The sequence below is a fragment of the Netta rufina genome, assembly GCF_964035555.1.
Source record: "Netta rufina genome assembly, chromosome: 22".
Lineage (NCBI taxonomy): Eukaryota > Metazoa > Chordata > Aves > Anseriformes > Anatidae > Netta > Netta rufina.
The window spans coordinates 8171153-8190091 of record NC_140146.1 but is presented as its reverse complement, the minus strand read 5'-3'; the positions used below and the strand labels follow the sequence as shown (position 1 = coordinate 8190091).

At 46.2% G+C, this 18939-nt stretch overlaps 1 protein-coding gene across 2 annotated transcripts in view; it reads left to right on the top strand.

Moving 5' to 3' along the window:
* The window catches only part of PRDM16 (PR/SET domain 16), a gene marked incomplete at its 3' end in the record, with an annotated part of 276617 nt that overhangs the window by 246832 nt on the left and 10846 nt on the right, over window positions 1–18939 (top strand). For both annotated transcript variants that reach the window (XM_084299999.1, XM_084299998.1), the window contains exons 6-12: window positions 634–832; window positions 3367–3514; window positions 3671–3824; window positions 7731–9132; window positions 12833–12920; window positions 16754–16923; window positions 18831–18908. In XM_084299999.1, the coding sequence (XP_084156125.1) occupies window positions 634–832; window positions 3367–3514; window positions 3671–3824; window positions 7731–9132; window positions 12833–12920; window positions 16754–16923; window positions 18831–18908 (2239 nt within the window). The remainder of the gene's footprint in view (window positions 1–633; window positions 833–3366; window positions 3515–3670; window positions 3825–7730; window positions 9133–12832; window positions 12921–16753; window positions 16924–18830; window positions 18909–18939) is intronic.

Here is an 18939-nt window from a genome sequence, read left to right as displayed (position 1 = left end):
CCATGGTCAGGATGCTGCCTTGTAAACTTAATAATAGCTGCCCTCTTTTTAATTTGTTTGACCTTGACTACAATAATTTATTATGTGCATTAGAACTTTTTTTTTAAAAAAGGAAAGAAAAAAAAAAAAAAGAAGCCCAGCACAACAACAAAGACTTTGGCTCCCTTTCCTTTCCTCCGCAGTGCTCTGGTGCTGAACCCCTCCTGTCTGATGGCGCACCGGGCTCCTCGGCGGCGTGGGGCCAGCCGAGAGGACAGCGCTGGGAGGGCGTTCGCCGAGAGAGGAGCGTCCCCAGGTTGTGCTGGGGCTGGGATGTGCTGCTCCCAGCCCCGGCCCTGATCCCAGCGTGGTTCCTTTCTTTCCTGGCAGCCCCCGCTGAGGAGGAGCTCGCCGGTGCTTTCCGAAAGCCACCGCGCACGAGGGCTTGCTTTTAATGCTTAAAGTGAAACCCTTCTGCCGTCACCGCCTGCTTTGGTTTCTCTGTCCTGTCACTTGCAGATCTCCTCTTTGTTTGTTTGGTTTTTTAGATGAGAATATTACATTTTCTTTACAAGCACAACATTGGGTAAAATAGCTGGAATCGTTTGAATGTCCTGGTCCTCGAGTCCAAATCCTCTGGTCTGTCTGTTTCAGAGGAGCACACGTTCCGCTGCGAGGACTGTGACGAGCTTTTTCAGTCAAAGCTGGACCTGCGGCGACACAAGAAGTACGCCTGCAACTCCGTCAGCTCCCTCTACGAGACTCTGAACGACGAGATCAAGCAGGAGGGCCTTGGCGATGGGCAGGTCTACGAGTGCAAAGACTGCGAGAGGATGTTCCCCAACAAATACAGGTACGGGCGCTCGCCAGGCGCAGCCTTTGGCGCTGGTTTGTGGCAATGCGGAGTTCTGGGGCTCGCTTTGAGTGCCCTGAGACCTGCTGAGGGCTGGGACAGACTCATTGGTAGGCCTGGTCAGCATCTTTGCAGGAACTCCTCCCACGTGATGTAGTTCTGAGGGAAACCAGCGGTAAGACATCCTGCCACTGTTTGCATGAAGAGCGTATTTTAAATATAATCCTTGGCCATTTGAGATCAGTGGGTATAAAGAGGCATTGCTGTACTGAGAGCTCTAACGGGATCACGAGCTCCTCCTTAATCTTACAGCAGCAATTAAAAAAATTCTGCTCCAAGCACATATCAAGTATAGCTTTTTAAAGAGGAAAATGTTCTTGAAAATACTTCGTGTTTACCAAGCATTTTTGTAGTAGAACTGTGGAAAAAAATATATTCTCCATCTTTTTTTTAATTTTATTTTATTTGCAATGATTATTAAAACAGAGATCTTTGAGATTTCTGATACATTTGCAATGTGGGACTCATTCAGTGTTAGGTGCCAAGTTTAAAAAAAAGTTGAGCTTTTATTTTTTATTATTTTAGGACTGTGGTTCTTTGCATCCCGAGCCTTTACCATCTAGGCTGTGTTTTCAAGGTTTTCTCCACAGTGTGTGAGGGCTCGGAATGTGTTCGTTTGCACAGTGTGCTGTCTTAATTCCTGTACTTTTTATGTTAATTTAGGAAATACCCTTTGGAGATTTATGTGTATTTGTCTCTTTGTAATGTTTGTGCATTTCCTGGTTCCTCTTGGGGGCCTAGAGTGGCAGCGAGTCCATTTTACAGGAGTTGAGAGAAGCAGGAGGATTTTAAGTCCCATTTTTCCCTTCATACTTGGTTTATCCCATGTGGGTAAGATGTTCAGAGTCTGCTGGTGAAGCTCATGCCAGGTATTCAGACGATGTGGCTTGGTTAAGGTCCCAGTATCCCTCGATTTCTTGGGAGCAGTGTGATCAGAAAGACCTTGCCTCAGTTGAAGACTTGACTCCCCTTGGGACATCTCTCCATTGCAAGCATTCCTGGCAGCGTAGCAGAGGCTTTTAAGTGTCGGTAGGTAAAAGGGACGAACAAATGACTTGTTCAGTCAGATGGAATACCTGTGGAAGGGCCAGGAACAGAACACCAGCTTCTTTTTTAAGCAAATAATACAAAGCAACTTTTTTTCAGCAGGGAAGGATAGAGTCAGCAACATCACCGGTCTGTGTTCTGCACGCTGACGGATTTAGTGGGGCTGGAGAGAATTTCCACATCCATCCCTCCCCCATCAATCTGCTGCATTTTATGTACTGAAAAGCCCACTAAAACACAGAATAAATCCAGTCAGCATACCTAGATGGTCTTATAATTTTTCAGAAGTTAATACAGATCAAATCAAGAGTGCCACTGGGGAACTGAAATTGAGCATTTAGCAGCTGACTAAATAAATAAATGTTTTGCTAATCCCAGTAGGTACTTGCTTCTAAACAGCATATTAGTTTGTCCATATTTGCTCTAAATAAACTCATAAATCACAGTTAACAGGAACATATTTTTATATATGTATATGAAAAGTATATATTTCTTTGTACGTGTAAAAAATTTCATAGTGTTAAGAACACCATTTTTTTAGCAAAAATGAATATTGCTTCTTTAAAATGAGTGGATTGTCAGTTTACAAGGGGCACGTTCATGAATATTTACTATCACAACTTGAAAGAGGAGGAGGTTCTTCAGGGAGTAGCAGGATGCCTGCTGCTTGCATTGGTGCTCGGGATGAGGCAGAGGCAGGGCTGCGGTGGAGGAGCAGCGCAGCGAGCGCCGCATTCCCCTGCTGTGGCCCGCGTCCAGCAGCCGGTTGGGTTTGCCATCGTCCTCCTGGTCCGAGGGAGGCTGCCAGTTGGCAGAAGCTGAAATTGCCGAGTTAAGTAATAAAAGATGTCTGACGTTTCGAAGTGAAATGTGTTTGCACCCTATCGTGTTTCTTTCCAACGCTAAGTTGCCGTGTTCCGGGAAGCTGTGGGCTTTGTGCCCACGAAAACGGCAACGCGATAGCCTCAGCAGCAGCAGCTAATATCTTGTCTTTCCCTGTGGGGATGCCATAGAAATCTTGGTCACAAAGTGCTCATTTTTCCTGTCGGGACCCCGTGGGGTCAGGTCTGGTTTTACCTTCCCTCCCCCCCTTCTAAATGGACTCAGGTATTTAGTAAGAGAAGTCACAAAACCCAGCAGCATTTTGAGGCGGCGAGGGCAGCTTCCATCTGTGAAATAAATGCCAGAAATGTGCCTGCGGCCGCACCTTCCATTGTTGCTGTGCTGCTTGCCTGCTTTCTAACAGGGGGTCGTGCGTGGGGGCCGTAGTCCATCCTGGCCCCACACCACGAGCCCTGGCCGGTTTCTCTGTTGTCCCCATCAGTCGTGGCTCATTTCACACCCCCTCGGTGCCACGGACAGGGTGTGTGGTGGCATGGGCCTGGCTCAGCGGGCCCCGGGCCCCTTTCCCCCTTTCTCTTTTGCAGCCTGGAGCAGCACATGGTGATCCACACCGAGGAGCGGGAGTACAAGTGCGACCAGTGCCCGAAGGCCTTCAACTGGAAATCCAACCTGATTCGTCACCAGATGTCTCACGACAGCGGGAAGCGGTTTGAATGTGAAAACTGTGTCAAGGTACGGCGCCGAACGCGGCGACCGGAGGCAGCTCTGGGGAAAGAGGGCGCTGGGGCCGTGTGCTGCTGCTCGGGCCAGCTCCCATTGTACCAGTAACGGCCCCGGTCTTCTCCCTCCGGCTTTGTTTCCGCTCCCTGAAGGTGTTTTCTCTTTCAGGTGTTTACCGACCCAAGCAACCTCCAGCGGCACATCCGTTCCCAGCACGTTGGCGCGCGAGCCCATGCCTGCCCCGACTGCGGCAAAACCTTTGCCACCTCGTCTGGCCTCAAACAACACAAGCACATTCACAGTACTGTCAAACCTTTCATATGTAAGTTGTCACGGCCATCACGGAGTTCTGGCTCTTGCTATAATTGCACGTATCCTGCGGGGCCCCCCAGTACTAGCTGTCCCTCTGTGAGCAGCCGCTGTAATTTTATAGGTCAGAGCACAAGATGAAATTCCGCAGCAATTTTTTTTTTTTTTTTGCATGCTCCCTGTTTTTTTAGTAAACATTCATGGCAGTTTTTGACTTTCTTGACAAGTTAAAAGCTGAGTCTCTCAGCAGTCCCAGTGATGCCATTTTCTCATATCTTTTCTTTCTTCTTTTTTCCCTTAATAATTTTTGAATGTTCATGTTGGTGACATAAATAAATAGCTGGCACAGCCTGATCGAAGTGTTTTTCAGGGGTGCCTCAAATCCTCTAGCTGTGCAACAGAATTTGGAGTAGTCACGGAGACGAGAAGAAGGTGTTTTTTAAAAAGAGATTTTTTTCCTCTTTATTTACTGCATGTTTCATCTAGATAGTACTTGGAAGGCAAATAAATAGCAGATTAACTGTGTCCTTAGTGCTCGCTTTAGTGCAATATTTCCAAAAGAGCGTTTTCCCTCAAGAGCCATTCATCTCCTTTCTTGTCATTTTTGGGGGTTGTATATTTCTTTAATTGACACAGCACCTATTGGATTTTGATAACTGTGCAGAAAAGTGGATTGTGTCACAACAAAGCTATAGAAACTTTAGGGACTACTTCCTGACACTCTTCAGAAAGTGTCATTAAAGCACAGAGCAGGATCTGGGTTTGATTCCAGGCTTTGATGTTATGGTAGGGAAGCCACTGAACCCCCTTTTGCCTTTTTCCCTATTGGTATAATGGGAACAGCATGCAGGGGTATCCTGAGAGACTCGTTTCATTAATGTGTTCTGAGATAATCAGATGGGTGTCAGCAGAGGAAGAAAAAATACTCGTATTGCTCATTTTGATGCAATCTTTCATTTGATGACGGGCACATGAAAGAGATAATTTGAATCTCATAGTATTGCTGCAGTGAGATGAATGATTTCTTCTCATAATCTCCTCACTCTCACCTCATAAGAATTAGGGAGTTGTCAGTCTAAATCAGTGTGTAAAACAACTGAGACTGATTCTGCTTAGTTCAGATGTACCAGGTGGAGTCACATGCGTTAATATGGAACCCATTAGCAATTTTAGGGGAGCTGTGAGGCAGGATTCCCTGGAAAGGTTTTCTTTCCTGTTCAGTGGGGAAAAAAAAAAAAAAAAAAGTGATTGGTTGCTTTATTTTGTTGTTGTTGTTGTTGTTTTCCCCCCAATATTATACCTGGCTTTAAAAAAAAAAAAAAAAAAAAAAACTTTATAACTGCAAAATGTAGAACAGCAGGCAGGGACATTACATGCACAGTGACTAAATCATTATGTAATTGGGGATTTCAACTTTTTTTTTTTCCAGTTTTCCTTATTTTAGAATGATGATGTGAGCTCTTATACCTGTAACACTTTTATTCAGGGAAATTTGTGCAATATTGCGTATATGAGGAGGCTATAGCAACTCTTCCTGGGGTGGAAAATGGAAATAAGGAGCCAAATTCTCTTTGAAAATGTAGCTTTTGTTATCTTTCTTTTCTTTTTTTTTTCTTTTCTTTTTTTTTTTTTTTTACAACAAAAATAACACAAGCAGCACGAGCACAGTGTTGAGCCAGTGAAAACTGACAGAAAGTGCACTCGGTGGTGATACCATCTGCTTAGGCAGATTAGCCATTTATTATAAACTTGTGTGTATCTTCCAAACCACAATATAACATCTCTTGGCACATGTCAAGGGAGACGGTTAAAATTAGAAAGGGGTAATTTTGTTCTGGAAAGAAAAATATACAAACTTATTTTAAATAAATCCACCCAAATGTGACATTTCTTCAGAAATTATCAGTAATTCGAGAGGGAGCTCACACAAGGTGTCCTTACCCACGGAAGCCTTTGCACAAACCTGTTAATTTGAGCGTGCACAGTCCCTCCCACAACCCTAAGGAGGGTGGCTTTGCACAGACAAGCAGGTTAAGAAAAATACCCAGTCTGGAATTAAAGTCAAGCAATTAAAGTAGAGTCAAGGCAGAGATACAGCAATGCAGCCGGGTACCTGACTTTAGCCGGACAGTGCTTGTGGGGGGACAGCACTTCTCACGGATCTCATGGATCTGAGGCTGTCGGGTAGCGAGTGCGTCTCCTGCAAGGACAAGGGACAGGGACAGCTCTGAGGGAACAGGGCTGTGGGACTGCAGTTACGCAGGTGCTGGCAGATCCCTCTGCTTACATTTCTCTAGAGTCAGAGGCTGTTGTATCCAACAGATCCTCAGTTTTAAGGAAAATAAATGGAGAAGTGTTTCCTTTCAGTTCTCTGTTTAGATTAGTTTTTAAGAAAATATTTTAAAGTAAAGTTTAAAAAAATAAAAATACAAAAGCCCTTTCCTTGAAAGTCTAAGGGATAGCTTGAACAGAATCATTTAAAAAGCTGTTGCTTCAATACTGGAATTTGTCTGAGCTTAAAAAAAAAAAAAAAAAAAAAAAAAAACAACTTTGAGGAATTTTTAGTTCTCCTTCTGTTTGTGCTTCCTCTGCAGCTCCTTGCTGTATCAAGGCCCAAAGCAAGAAGGCCAAAATACTCTGAGTTCACATTAAATTTCTAGTGCAGTCAGAAGCCAGACGCAGCAGGCCCTTCAGTGACAATCCACTGAATTTTGCGATGCTCATTTCAACTGAAATGGCAAATTTGTCCAATTTTAGTAATCCCTGCTTTGTATTTTACTGAAAGGGTCTTCCCTTATATTATCAGAGCTGCCAGTGATATATTTTGACTGTCTTTTGATATTCAAATCTTGATGCAAATCCGAACGATTTAGAAAACAAACTGGAGGGAAAATCAAGCTTGCGTGTACCTATCAGTAAAAGCTGGGAGGAAGGAAGGATGGATGGACAGGCTGCTTTTCTCTGGGTTGGAGGGCTGGGTGTTGGGAGACTTGGATTCAGGTCCTTGCCTGCCCGACCCTGAACAATGCGCTTTCCCTCTCTTTGTCTCAGTTTCCATGTTTACAAAGTGGTGATAACAGCAGCTCTCCTGTGAAAGAAGCATGTTAATTCACCAAGAAGTAGGATTTATTCCTATGTTGAAAGAGGCGCTAGATAATAAAAAGCTACAGTGTTTTGGTATATAGGAAAAAGTTTGGGTGTTGTTTTTCTTTTTTTTTTTTTTCTTTCATACTTTGTTCCTTTCACACCAACAAAGTCTGTAGGTGAAAGGGGTTGTAAAAATTCACATTGTGACAGCTCTGTGTGTGCAGGTCATTAAAGAGAACGGAGATGTAGAATTAACTTGGCATTGCTGGAGTGTCCTGCTAATTCAGCGAGTACAGCATCCACCCCACTTCTAGCTGAACTGAGCTCTGGCTGGCCAAGTATTTATAGAACATCCCCATGGAGTGGTTACTTACTATTAATGGCATTAAAGAAAGGGTAGATTTGATTAAACGAGGCAAAGTTCTTCCCCTGCAGCCTTCAGTACTTCCTGCCATGCCAAGACTGGAGGGAAGGCAGGCTACAGTCCTTCGTCGACCTTTAAGGAGGGAGATCGCTTTTCCCACATCCTTGCAAGCTAGAGAGACCAGATGGGCTCATTGGCCTCATTTTGTACAGGGGGAGCTGAAGCACAAAGAAACTTGTGCCTGAAGGCATGTAGGGAAGCCTCAGCTGAAGACATTTGAAGCTGGGTTTCTAGAGATCCAGTCCAGCAGCATACAGCTTGCTGTTTATCTCCTCTGCCTCCAGGGAATCAGGATTTTAGGGGCAGGGTGAGAGGAGTGTGGGACGCTGATGAAGCTCCTAGTGAATTCCATGCAATTTCCTGTTAATTTCATATTGCTTTTGTTTTTGGTTTCTGTTGATGCTTTAGGTGAGGTCTGTCACAAATCCTACACGCAGTTCTCCAACCTCTGCCGTCACAAGCGGATGCACGCGGACTGTCGCACCCAGATCAAATGCAAGGACTGTGGCCAAATGTTCAGCACTACCTCCTCTCTCAACAAACACCGGCGCTTCTGCGAGGGCAAGAACCATTACAACCCGGGGGGAATCTTTGCCCCAGGCCTCCCCTTAACGCCCACTTCCATGATGGACAAGTCCAAGCCCTCTCCCAACCTCAACCACGCCAGCCTGGGGTTTAATGATTATTTTCCATCCCGACCCCACCCAGGGGGTCTTCCATTCTCACCTGCCCCCCCAGCGTTTCCTGCCCTCACTCCAGGATTCCCCGGGATTTTCCCACCGTCTCTGTACCCCAGGCCCCCCTTGTTACCACCCACACAACTGCTCAAAAGTCCCCTCAACCACACTCAAGACGCAAAGCTTCCGAGCCCCCTTGGGAACCCGGCACTTCCTCTGATTTCTGCAGTAAGCAACAGCAACCAGGCCGCTTCGGGAGAGGAGAAATGTGAAAGCAGCCTGGAAAACTCCTACCTGGAGAAGCTAAAAGCCAGGAACAGCGACATGTCCGACGGCAGTGACTTCGAGGATGTGAACACAACCACGGGCACAGACCTGGACACCACCACTGGAACCGGCTCCGACCTGGACAGCGACGCAGAGAGCGACAGGGACAAAACGAAAGATAAGAGCAAACAAATCGAGAGCAAACCAGACTTTGTCAGCAGCTCTGTGTCGGCAAGCTCCACCAACAATACCAGCGAGATCCCTCTCTTCTATTCTCAGCATTCCTTCTTTCCTCCCCCCGAAGAGCACCTGCTGCCCACCACAGGAGCAGCCAATGACTCTATTAAAGCCATCGCCTCCATTGCAGAGAAATATTTTGGGCCTGGCTTTATGGGGATGCAGGAGAAAAAGATGGGTTCACTCCCGTATCATTCCATGTTTCCGTTTCAGTTCCTCCCCAATTTCCCCCATTCCCTCTACCCTTTCACGGAGCGGACCCTCAATCACAACTTGCTGGTCAAGGCAGAACCAAAGTCACCCCGGGACCTCCACAAGGTGGGCAGCACCAGCTCGGAGTCGCCCTTCGATCTCACCACAAAGCCAAAAGAGATAAAGCCAATCCTGCCACCACCTAAGGTCCTGCCGGCCCCATCCTCAGGGGAAGAACAGCCACTGGATCTCAGCATTGGCAACCGCATCCGAGCCAGTCAGAACGGAGGAAGAGAGCCACGCAAAAACCACATTTATGGGGAGAGGAAACTAATGGCAAGTGAAGTCTTACCCAAGATTTCCCAGTCTCAGCTGCCTCAGCAACCATCCCTGCATTATGCTAAGCCATCACCCTTTTTCATGGACCCCATATACAGGTATTAACATACCCTGCCTTAATTTTTTTTCCTCTAATGAGCTCATTTTCTAGCTGACATCACAACCTGAGGCAGATCTGGATGTAGGTTGTTCAGAAAGAGCAGTGAAAATCTGATAAAGCTGACAGTACTTCTCTGTCCTTTGTCACAGCACGTTGAATTTCCTGAATGACAAGGGCTGAATAATTGAAAGGAGTACTCATAATCAATATGTATAAAGAACACATCTTTATTTTGATAAAGAAGAAACTTGGCCTATTTAAGGACTCTCCCACGAGCCAACACTAAGATGGCACTTCTGCTGGGGAAATTCCAGAGGTTTGATTCGATAAGAATGCAGAGTTCAGATGCCTCAGAGCCCGGGCTCTCATGGCTTGGGAATGAGTCAGGAGCCCTGGGAGCCTGCAAATACAGCTCTCCCACTCACTTCTTTGATGGCCTTTTGTGAGCCACTTCACCTTTTTCTCTCCCCGCCCCCCTTTTTCTTTCTAATTCCTTGGAGTTATTCAGTTCTTAGGAACTGCTGTTGCAGACCCAGGCTTTTGAAACATTTTTTAGTCTGGAGTAACGAGTACTGAGTAAGTGCATGGTAGCACATTATCTAGATGTGTCCCAGAAATGTTTCTTGCACAATCACCTTTCTTAGAAGCTATGCAGGGGTTTCCAGTTTCACTGAGTGGATGTTTTTGAGGAAGGCAGGTTTGTCGTGTCACTCCTACAATAAGTCGTACGTGGAAGGCTTGTGTAAGGCAGAGTAGATGAAGTTATCTAAGTGCCAGCTAAAATTCCAGAAAGAAGGAATGCAGAAGAAGCTGTAAAGGAAAGGTTTGGGTCTTCTGTTGTTGTAGGGCTGTTTATGGATTCTGTTTCTAAAGTACAATTCTCTTGAGCTTTAAGGTGAGCGTACCAGTGAGTTATATTGCCCCTGCAGGCACTGCCACTACCTTTGTTGTCTTCCTGCTGCTACCAAGACATCTTTGTCACATAGCAAACACCATTTGCTGGTTTTTAGCAAAGTCCAGCGAGAGGAGGTGTCCCAAAACCAGTTTACTTTAGATGTTAATGTGGAATTAATGCTCTCTTAGGCTACACGAACTGCTTTATAACCACCCACTTCGGTACGCAGGTTCGGCCAGAGGGCTCCCCTGCTCAGTGCCTGCCCACGTTAGTGGCTTGCTCTCGAGTTAAACATGAATATTGTGCTGCAGGGCTGCGCAGTGAGCCCAGGGGTAGCCCATAGTGCTGGGAAGCTAATGGCAGTGCTGCAGAAGCTGGTGCTTTCTAGCGCTGGAAAGACTCAGCGTCACCGCCACGCGATTGTGTCAGCACCGGCACGGCTCGCCTGAGTGTTCAAAGGGCTGCGAGCAGCAACGGGTGGCGTGGCCTTCCCTGCTGGCTGGAAAAGCAAGCCAGGAGAACAGCACCTATGTCACTGCCTTGCTGCTATTGTATGCTTGATAACTGTGGGAAAAAATGATGTCAATGCCTAACGGGGCCAAGGAACTGTCAGCTGAGAGGAGGATTAGCGAGCCCTTGTTGCTTGCTATTAAGAAAGCGTCTCTCGCTTTGCCAGCGCTCTCAGGGTCGGTGCCGTGTTGGTTGCTTCCACGCTTGCCATCTGTGATGGAAACGCTGCATCACAACCTGGGACGTGCAGGGTATTCTGTCTGGGGCCCATCGTGGTCATCTCCTGCTGGAAAAATAAGTAATGATGCAAATAGTCCGCTATTTGTTTTTGTAAAAAGTACTTCTGTGCAAAAATAAATGGGATAGGGAGGTAAAAGCGGAGAGTGAGCTTCGGATTCTGCCACCTCTGGGCATTCTCAGTAGGAAAGTTAAAATAACATGGGCTGAAAAAGCAGTTGCCAATTAAAATAGCAGCCTCGGGAAAACCGTAAAGGTCCAGAAGACAGATGGAAGTGAAGGATGGGGGCATCATTTGTTGCATTCCATGGGATGCATGTAGTTTTAGTAATACATTAAAATAGAAAGGCAGTGGTGGAGTCGCTTGCGAATCAGACTTCTGATGTAATGAGCTAAACAGCAGAGCTTCCAAGTCCCAGCTTAAAAAATATGGAAATATTTTGTTTCTAAACTTCTCTTTATCAGACTCTCTCACATCATTTGGCTCCTTCATTTTTCTCCCAAAGGCCACTTAAATCCTTGACATTTTCTCCTGGTGATATAATTTAATGCAGCCAGACAGCCTGAAATCAGAGCAGTTTTTAGCTCGGCCTTGTTAAGGTAACGTTCTCAGGCAGCGGCTGGGCAGAGCAGCCTAATCCCCGAGTCACGGCACTGCTCAGCTCTGACGGGGCTGCCCTGTGCTCCTGGCGTGTTCTCGCTGCTGGGAGATTGCTGGGAGATGGTGGGGCTGTGCGGATGCCATCACTTCTCCATGGGCTTTGCGTCCCTGATGCAGGTGGGGCCAGCTCACGGGGGTCCTAAGGGTGTCAGGGACAGCACAGCTCCGCTGGCAGGGTGTTGGGAGCTGCCTTTTGCTGCTGGGCCTCGTGTCAGGGAGAAACTTCCTACGTCTTGTTTTACAGGCTGCTGTTTTTCTGCAAACTCGTGCCCATCAAATCGCACACCTTCCCAAGCACAGTAATTACGGCTGCATTTCAAATCCAGCTCTTCTCTTTTCTTCTACCTAAGAGAAATTAAATGCAGATTAACTACAGTTCACTAAATAGCACTCTGCATGACTCTTCTTTTAAACTCTTTGGTAATTTGATCCACACACCAATCAGCTGAAACGCAGCAAAATAATTTGCTCTCATTTATGCTGGACTAATGTAGTTAAAATTACTCTTACTATTGGACTTCTGCTGGTTTAGCTGGGATGGACTCGGTTCCCGTAATTTAAAGATGCAGCTGCACTTATTGGAGCTGCTTTCAGACAACTTTCCCCCAGAGGACATTTCGGATTCTCTTTTTGGGTGATTCCACACCATGGTTTTCCTGCAGGCGGGATACTTTCAGAAAGCAAAGCCAGCATTTCAAACACCCGAGCCTAACTTTTGGGCTGTTCCTGCACGGTGAGGTGCTGGAGCAGGGAGGACATGAATGAACCGCAGCGACGTGGGAAGAGCTGGGGTTCCTGACTCACTTCTGACATCGCCCACCAGTTCCTAACTTTTTAAACTGTTGTCCACATATGCTTGCCAAATAATGCAAATTATATCTCAGCTGCAAGGGAGGAAATAAATATGAAACACCTAATGATTTCAGCACACATGGGGCTGCAGAGTCTGGCCCGGTGTTAACTCTTAAGATAAAGACAAACTCTCAAAGAGAATTTGTTTCTGTGCAGTGGCTGCCTGCTGTGGACTCCAGAGCTTCTCCCACTAAAACATTGCTTTTGCTCTAAGTGTGATTTTTTTCACACAGCGGCATATAAACCACTGTAGCAGAGCCGTTAGGTCTCATGTAGAAAGAGCAAAATGTTTTCTTTGTCATCAGTCTGGTGGCTGAAAAATGCTGCCCAGAGCAGGAGATCAGTTTCATATCCCTGCCAGTACCTTTTGCCAGTAACGTTTGGGTCATCGTTTGTAGTATTTGGTATAAGGGGGAGAGAGGCATTCGTGTTGGTCAGAGAATAGCCTCATCTATGTAATTTAAACACCCCTGCAAATGACTTGGCTATTTCTTTCCTGCCTGTATCCCTGGAAGGTATGTAACCCTCTGTGTTGTTGTCCAGCAGGGTGGAGAAGCGGAAGGTGACGGACCCTGTGGGTGCCCTAAAGGAGAAGTACCTGCGACCCTCCCCGCTGCTATTCCACCCCCAGGTAAAAGCAGTAAAATTGTAACGCAGCGCAAGTCTCGTGCACCAGATTCTTTTCATCCAAGGGCCTGAATGGAAACTCCAGTATTTTCCACCAGTTACTTTTAAATACTTTTAATTGCATACCTAGTTTGAGGATGGTGGCAGTAATGTCTTGCTGTTGCTTTTGCATTAACAGAAGACCAGGGCTAAGGTCTGGACAGCTCGTACTGGCTGCCAAATTTTCACATGCCAGAATGCCGACATAATTTTTTCATTGGAAACACCTGGTGCAGGCTTTTGCAGTAGTGCGAAGTGGAGAAAGACACTGAAGCATCTAGGCAGTAGCATTTTATACCTGCCCGACGCTCCCTTTACATCACTCAGAAAGTGTAAAAGTGGGGCGATGGTAATTGGAGTCCAGATCTACCTCCTGGGAAAGGTGGTGGTCAGCCCACGGTGCAGCCGCGCTGGGTCCTTAGTGCACAGAGACTGTTCATGAGACTCAACCCCAGTTCACCAAAAAAACCCTTATATTTTAAGTGGTAGCTAAACTGTCCAGTGGTGAGGGTGGTGTTACTCTTGCCCTTGCTTCCTAACGGTAACGGTTCTGCCACAAGCTACCCGATGGCCTCTCGGTGTGACAGTCACCACCATCCTCTGTCGCTCCTGCCGTGAGCACTTAGTGGGAGCTGAGCTCTGTGCTCATTATTCTGCTCTCCTTTATATTCACATGCATTGTTCTTGTCTGATAATGTTTCCCACCTTAGATAAATAACTCGCAGGTTTGTGAAAGCTGGATCCTGGTTGTTTTCACAGCTAAACTTAGTTTCTTCATTGTTTTGCATCAGCCTCAGAGTTTGGTTAACAACTTCCCCCGATTTTTCCTTCATACAGGCTGGATAATGGTGACAGGCTGGCCAGGAACATCCTGTGTTTGTGTGAGTTAGAATAGTGGGGATATCTGCCTGTAAAGAATCTGATAGCAGGGAGGAGCTAGCGCAGCAAAGCAACCCAACAAGACGATGAGAAACGTGCAGACCCTGAGCAGGAGCAAGCATTGGGTGGAAGGTTATTAACATTGTTCACGAAATCCTGACCACGTCCTCTTCCCATGGCAATGAAAAGATGTGGAAGGTCTGGTTATCTCTAACAGCTTATCACGCAGAATAGCCTAAAATTTACAATCACTCGAGCCTGAAACTTCCTGATAACTAAATTTTAATGAAGGGCTTACTGTGTAAAGATCACTCCATCTCGACAGCGGCTGTTCCCCTGCTGTTTAATCACTCAGCTATTTCAAATACTGAAGGTGAATGAGGGCAGGTCGTTTGTTCAAGAATACATGAGCTTTTTACGTAGCAGATCCCCATCCAATATTATCCTGGATGTTTTCCTAAAAAAACTCACATTTTCAGGGGCTCCTGCTTCTGTCTTCTTCGTTAGGACCAACATCCATCCACCAGACGAATTAGAGGCCCCTCTACATGTGTTTCTCTCACTCAAAGCCCACGTCTGGTCTAAGTCTCTCCTTCTGTGAATAATTCCCCAGATCTCAGAGAGGGCCCTGGGTGAGAGGTGATTAAGCCAAAAGCTGTGGTAAAGATTGAGCGTTCAGAAGATGCTTGCTCTCTTAAAATGAATTTCAGGCACCTTTTATTTCTTACCCGGTCGTTGACAGTAGTTCCTCTGCTATGATGTGAGTTATTCCTACATTGTCTATTTTAAATGAAACTCTGGACAACATAAATAAATGGTGTAACTTTTTGATAACTTAATGGAAAACCTTTTCTCACCTGTTAAGTTTCTTTTCTTCTCCCCTTCTTTTTTATTATAACCAGGCAGTTGTTCCCTAAATAGCAAAGTGCCTTTACCACTGGAGAGGCTATGGCCGGTGTTTAGAATTTTAAAATAAGCCTACGGCTATCAAGCCAGCAAACATCTCTGACTAAGTGCCTAAAGAACAGGGCACAACAAAAGATATCTCCAGGTACTCCAGCAAAGGGCTGAGTGGCATAGCTCTGAAAGATCCGGATAGCATTTTAACGTGATGGTTTTGTTACATGACTGGCAGCTGGGGCAGAGCTTTTGCTGTAAATGATCAAGTAACCTTTTCAAGTGGCTGGCGCTAAGTATTACTTACTATTTATCATGGGCTGGGAGCCTCCAACTAAGGGGCTGTGGATCTATTATCGAGAAATGGGTTTTACTACTCCTCTTTTTTACAGCTTATGAATGGTTGTCAGCCTTCCACAATGTATTCTTTGGTGATTAAGACAACTTTTTTTTATAGTCATACATTTTAAACAATATCTTGGCTCTCTTCTCCCCCCCGAGCCCAGTTTAATAAAGTGTAAACGTGCAAAAGGTCAGCCCTTCCTGTACAATAGAGCATCTAGTTTTGATATATGGCTTCCTACTGCCTTCCGCTCGCTCGCTGTCTCCCCGCTCGCTGTCTGACTCCGTCCCGGCTCCCATTGCCCCTCGCTCCCTCTCCCGGTGATGTCAGCCACAGCCAGGAGGCAGCTTTATGGCTTGCTTGTTTGTTTTAGCCCTGCTTCAGCTGGGTATCTCCAAAGTGCTCTCGAGAGTGCACAGAACTGAGCGCTGGAGATGTTAGTGCAGCCCTCTGAGTTGCTTTCTTGGATTTGGATTTCCTGTTTTGCGTTAATGAAAGTAAAAATGCTTTTTTGTTGTTGCTTTTGTTTTGGGGTTATTTTTTTAGATGTCCTTTTCTTTCCACACAGACCGACTTTCTTCTTCCTTTTTTTGCTTTCCCCTCCTGCCATTTCTCCAGGTTTTTCCCTTTCTCCCTGTTTCTGGTCCGGTTTAATCCCCGTGTGTGTGAGGTCGGGTCTCTGCTGAGTCACAGAAACTCGAGCTGGGAGGGGTGCACAGGAGCCCTGTGCTCGTGTCCCCTCTCCAGGCCTGTTTGCCTCCCGCTCCCCTGCAGACAGGTTTTGCTGTGCAGACTGTGGTCCTCCTAAGCACAGGTCATCCAGCTGCTGCTCACTTCTGTTTTACTTTGGCTGGCATTTCTTCTCCTGCCAGGAATTTGGCCATCCTTCCGTCACCTTTACTGACTTCTGAACCTTTCTTACCTGTAATTAACACGTTGGCCTCTTACCCTCACAAGCTCTCCGTGGACACCCTCGGTCCTGAGCCTGATCCTCCCCCCACCGCTCCAGCTGCTGCCTCCTCCCTGAGGCTCCAGCCCCAGCTCCGTGGCCGGCAGTTCCCATTCCCCTGCTCTCTCCCTCTGCACTTTGGCCAGGATCCTCCTGCCCCAAATCTCCCTGTCCTCTCCCGCCTGGGGCCTCCTGCCTGCGTGCCCCGTGCTCGCTGCTGCTCGCCCTCTGAGCCAGAGCGAGCGTAACGCGTGTGTGTGAGGAGTGAAAGCTCCTCGCTTCCCGAGGCTGCCTGGTTTGGGGGAGAAGAGGGGTTGGGCTGTGACTTCTGCGCTCAGCAGCTGACCACGCTGTCTGAATTTCGGTGTCATCCCTGGGGAAAGGGAAGCCGAGTGTATCCTGAGACAGTTTGTAATCTGACATGCTGAAGGTAAACACAAACACGCTGCAGAAGGTTAAAAAGTTTTTTAATTTCTACAATCCGATGGTTACAGCCTGGCTTTGTCAGCTGTACCTTTTCTGAATCCTCTGAAGCCAATACACTGTTCCTCTCTTTCCTGGCTGGATTCAGTGACTCCGTTTCACGCTGTGCTGCTAGCTCCTGAGAATAAGAGCAAACATCAGCACCAGGCTCTGAGCACCATGCTAGTGCTAAAAGACATGTTTTATGCATCCGAGATTGTTCTTCCTGTGGATTTTAATGACACGAGGTCTTGCCTTGTACTTGCAGATGTCAGCCATAGAAACAATGACAGAGAAACTGGAGAGTTTCGCAGCCATGAAGGCAGACTCCGGCACTTCCCTGCAGCCCCTTCCTCATCACCCTTTCAACTTTCGATCTCCGCCGCCCACGCTCTCCGACCCCATCCTGCGCAAGGGCAAGGAGCGCTACACCTGCAGGTAAGGGCCTCGGCACCACCGCAGCAGCGGGAGCGTTCTCCACGTGTGTCGAGGCACAGAGCAACATCGCAGCAACATCATCGGGCACAGGGCAACTTCACATGGTCATCCGCACTGTCTGGGTACGGGTGGGCAGGAAAAACAAGAAGCAGCGGAATTAGAACAGAGCGTGCTGATGACTAATTCGCTCTGAAATAGCTTGTTTTGTCTGGTAGAAAATCAGCATCTTCTATTTTCTTTGTAATTTTTAATAACCTTGAGAGCAGATCTGGAGATTCTCAAGCAAACAGAGTTCTCCAAGCCAAGTCTCTTGTGTGTGGTAGCAAATGCCACAGTTTCCAGTGTAAATTCATTACAATCTCAGCTATGCAAGAAAAAAATGGAACTTTAAAAACAGCGTGCAGTAAGCCTCTCTTTTCAGACACAACTTTATCCCCAGGAGTACTTATGTATCCATTGCAGATATCAGAGCGTATCACCAAGGGAATAGAAACCTGTATCTGCTTACACAGCTTTACCTGCAAGTACCAGAGGTTCTTGTGATGGCTCCTGCTTCATTTTTCTTGGGGGCAGTAAGTGGGCACAGATTTTGCTTGATGCATCTCTTGTGTTCTACTGCCTCAAGAGCTCTGGGCTCAAATTTCAGTTGTGGATTCAGAAATGTGAGGCTTGTAGCTCCAATAGGGACTAAATTTATATTTAGATATACAGTAGCAAATTAACATTTGGATTTTCATGATTGATTAATGCTCCCATTAACTATTCATTTTAAGGACATTTGAAGGTGCTGAATGCCTCTGAAATTAAGAAAGTCTGCCCATATTTTCCTCCTACAACATTAAGCATCGGGCTTCACAGACACAGGACATAACCTTCCCTCCTGAGTATTTTATTTCCCAATTAATGTTTTTATTTATACCTCCCTTCCTTTTGAGTTTTCTCTGAATCAGATTTATTGTGGATCCCAGTTCATTCTCTTATTTTATTTTATGTTGCTGCATTTCCTTATTCTAAGCAGACTGTCAGAGTCCCAGCAGTATATCCTGATAACAGCAGTGCAATGCTGCAGCATTTATCTAGAAGTGAATGCTATGAATTCTGGGGATGACCAAGTAGATTCTGCATGATAAACAACTAAATAAGAATATAAAGGAGATCTGTAAAAATCTCAAGTGGTGGGCAGTCAGTGATTAACCACTCTGTCCTCATGCAGGAATGAGGTAGTATCAAATGAAGTTAGGAGTGACAGGCTGAAACAAGCCGGAGATTCTTTTGGACACAACACAATTCAGCAGAGGAGCTCACTGCTATAGGAAGCTGAGGATGTCAAAAGCATCTGTGCATTCATGAAGCTTTTAGAAAAATAGATGGAAGAAGTTCAGCAAAACTGTGTTGAGTGCAACTGCTCAACTTTAGGCTCAGAAGGATCTGCAAGTTCAGATTACTAGAAGCTGGGAGAATGTACTGGGGATTTGTCAGTGCATCCTTTCTTTGTTCTTACATGCTTCCCCAGGCCTCCAAGATAAGCCACTAAGTAAGTCAGAATTTGGGTCTGAACCAAGCCTTCCTATAATAGGCATTTGATTTATTTTTTTCCTGCCCTTCCCAGTGTTGCAGCATTATTGACTGCTGTTCTGTGTCTGGTGGAAATGGGTTCCACCAGTGTCTCAGCACCGTAAATGCTGTTATTCTGGGGTGGACGTCACGCTGTTAGTTCTTGCTTCCACATCTCCTGCCCTCAGAACATATGTGCCCAGAGTTATAAATGCACAAAGTAATTTTCTTATTTGGGGAACGGTATCAAAACAAGTGAGAGAGATAGCAACTGGTGATACAGTGTTTTTAATTTTGGTCTCATGTGGCAGAGCTTTCATGCACTGATGGTTACTTTGGCTTTCACTGTCTAGGTACTGTGGTAAGATCTTCCCACGCTCAGCAAATCTGACAAGACATCTGCGGACACACACTGGAGAACAGCCCTACAGGTGATGTTGTCCCCCAGATACTGCCCCTTTC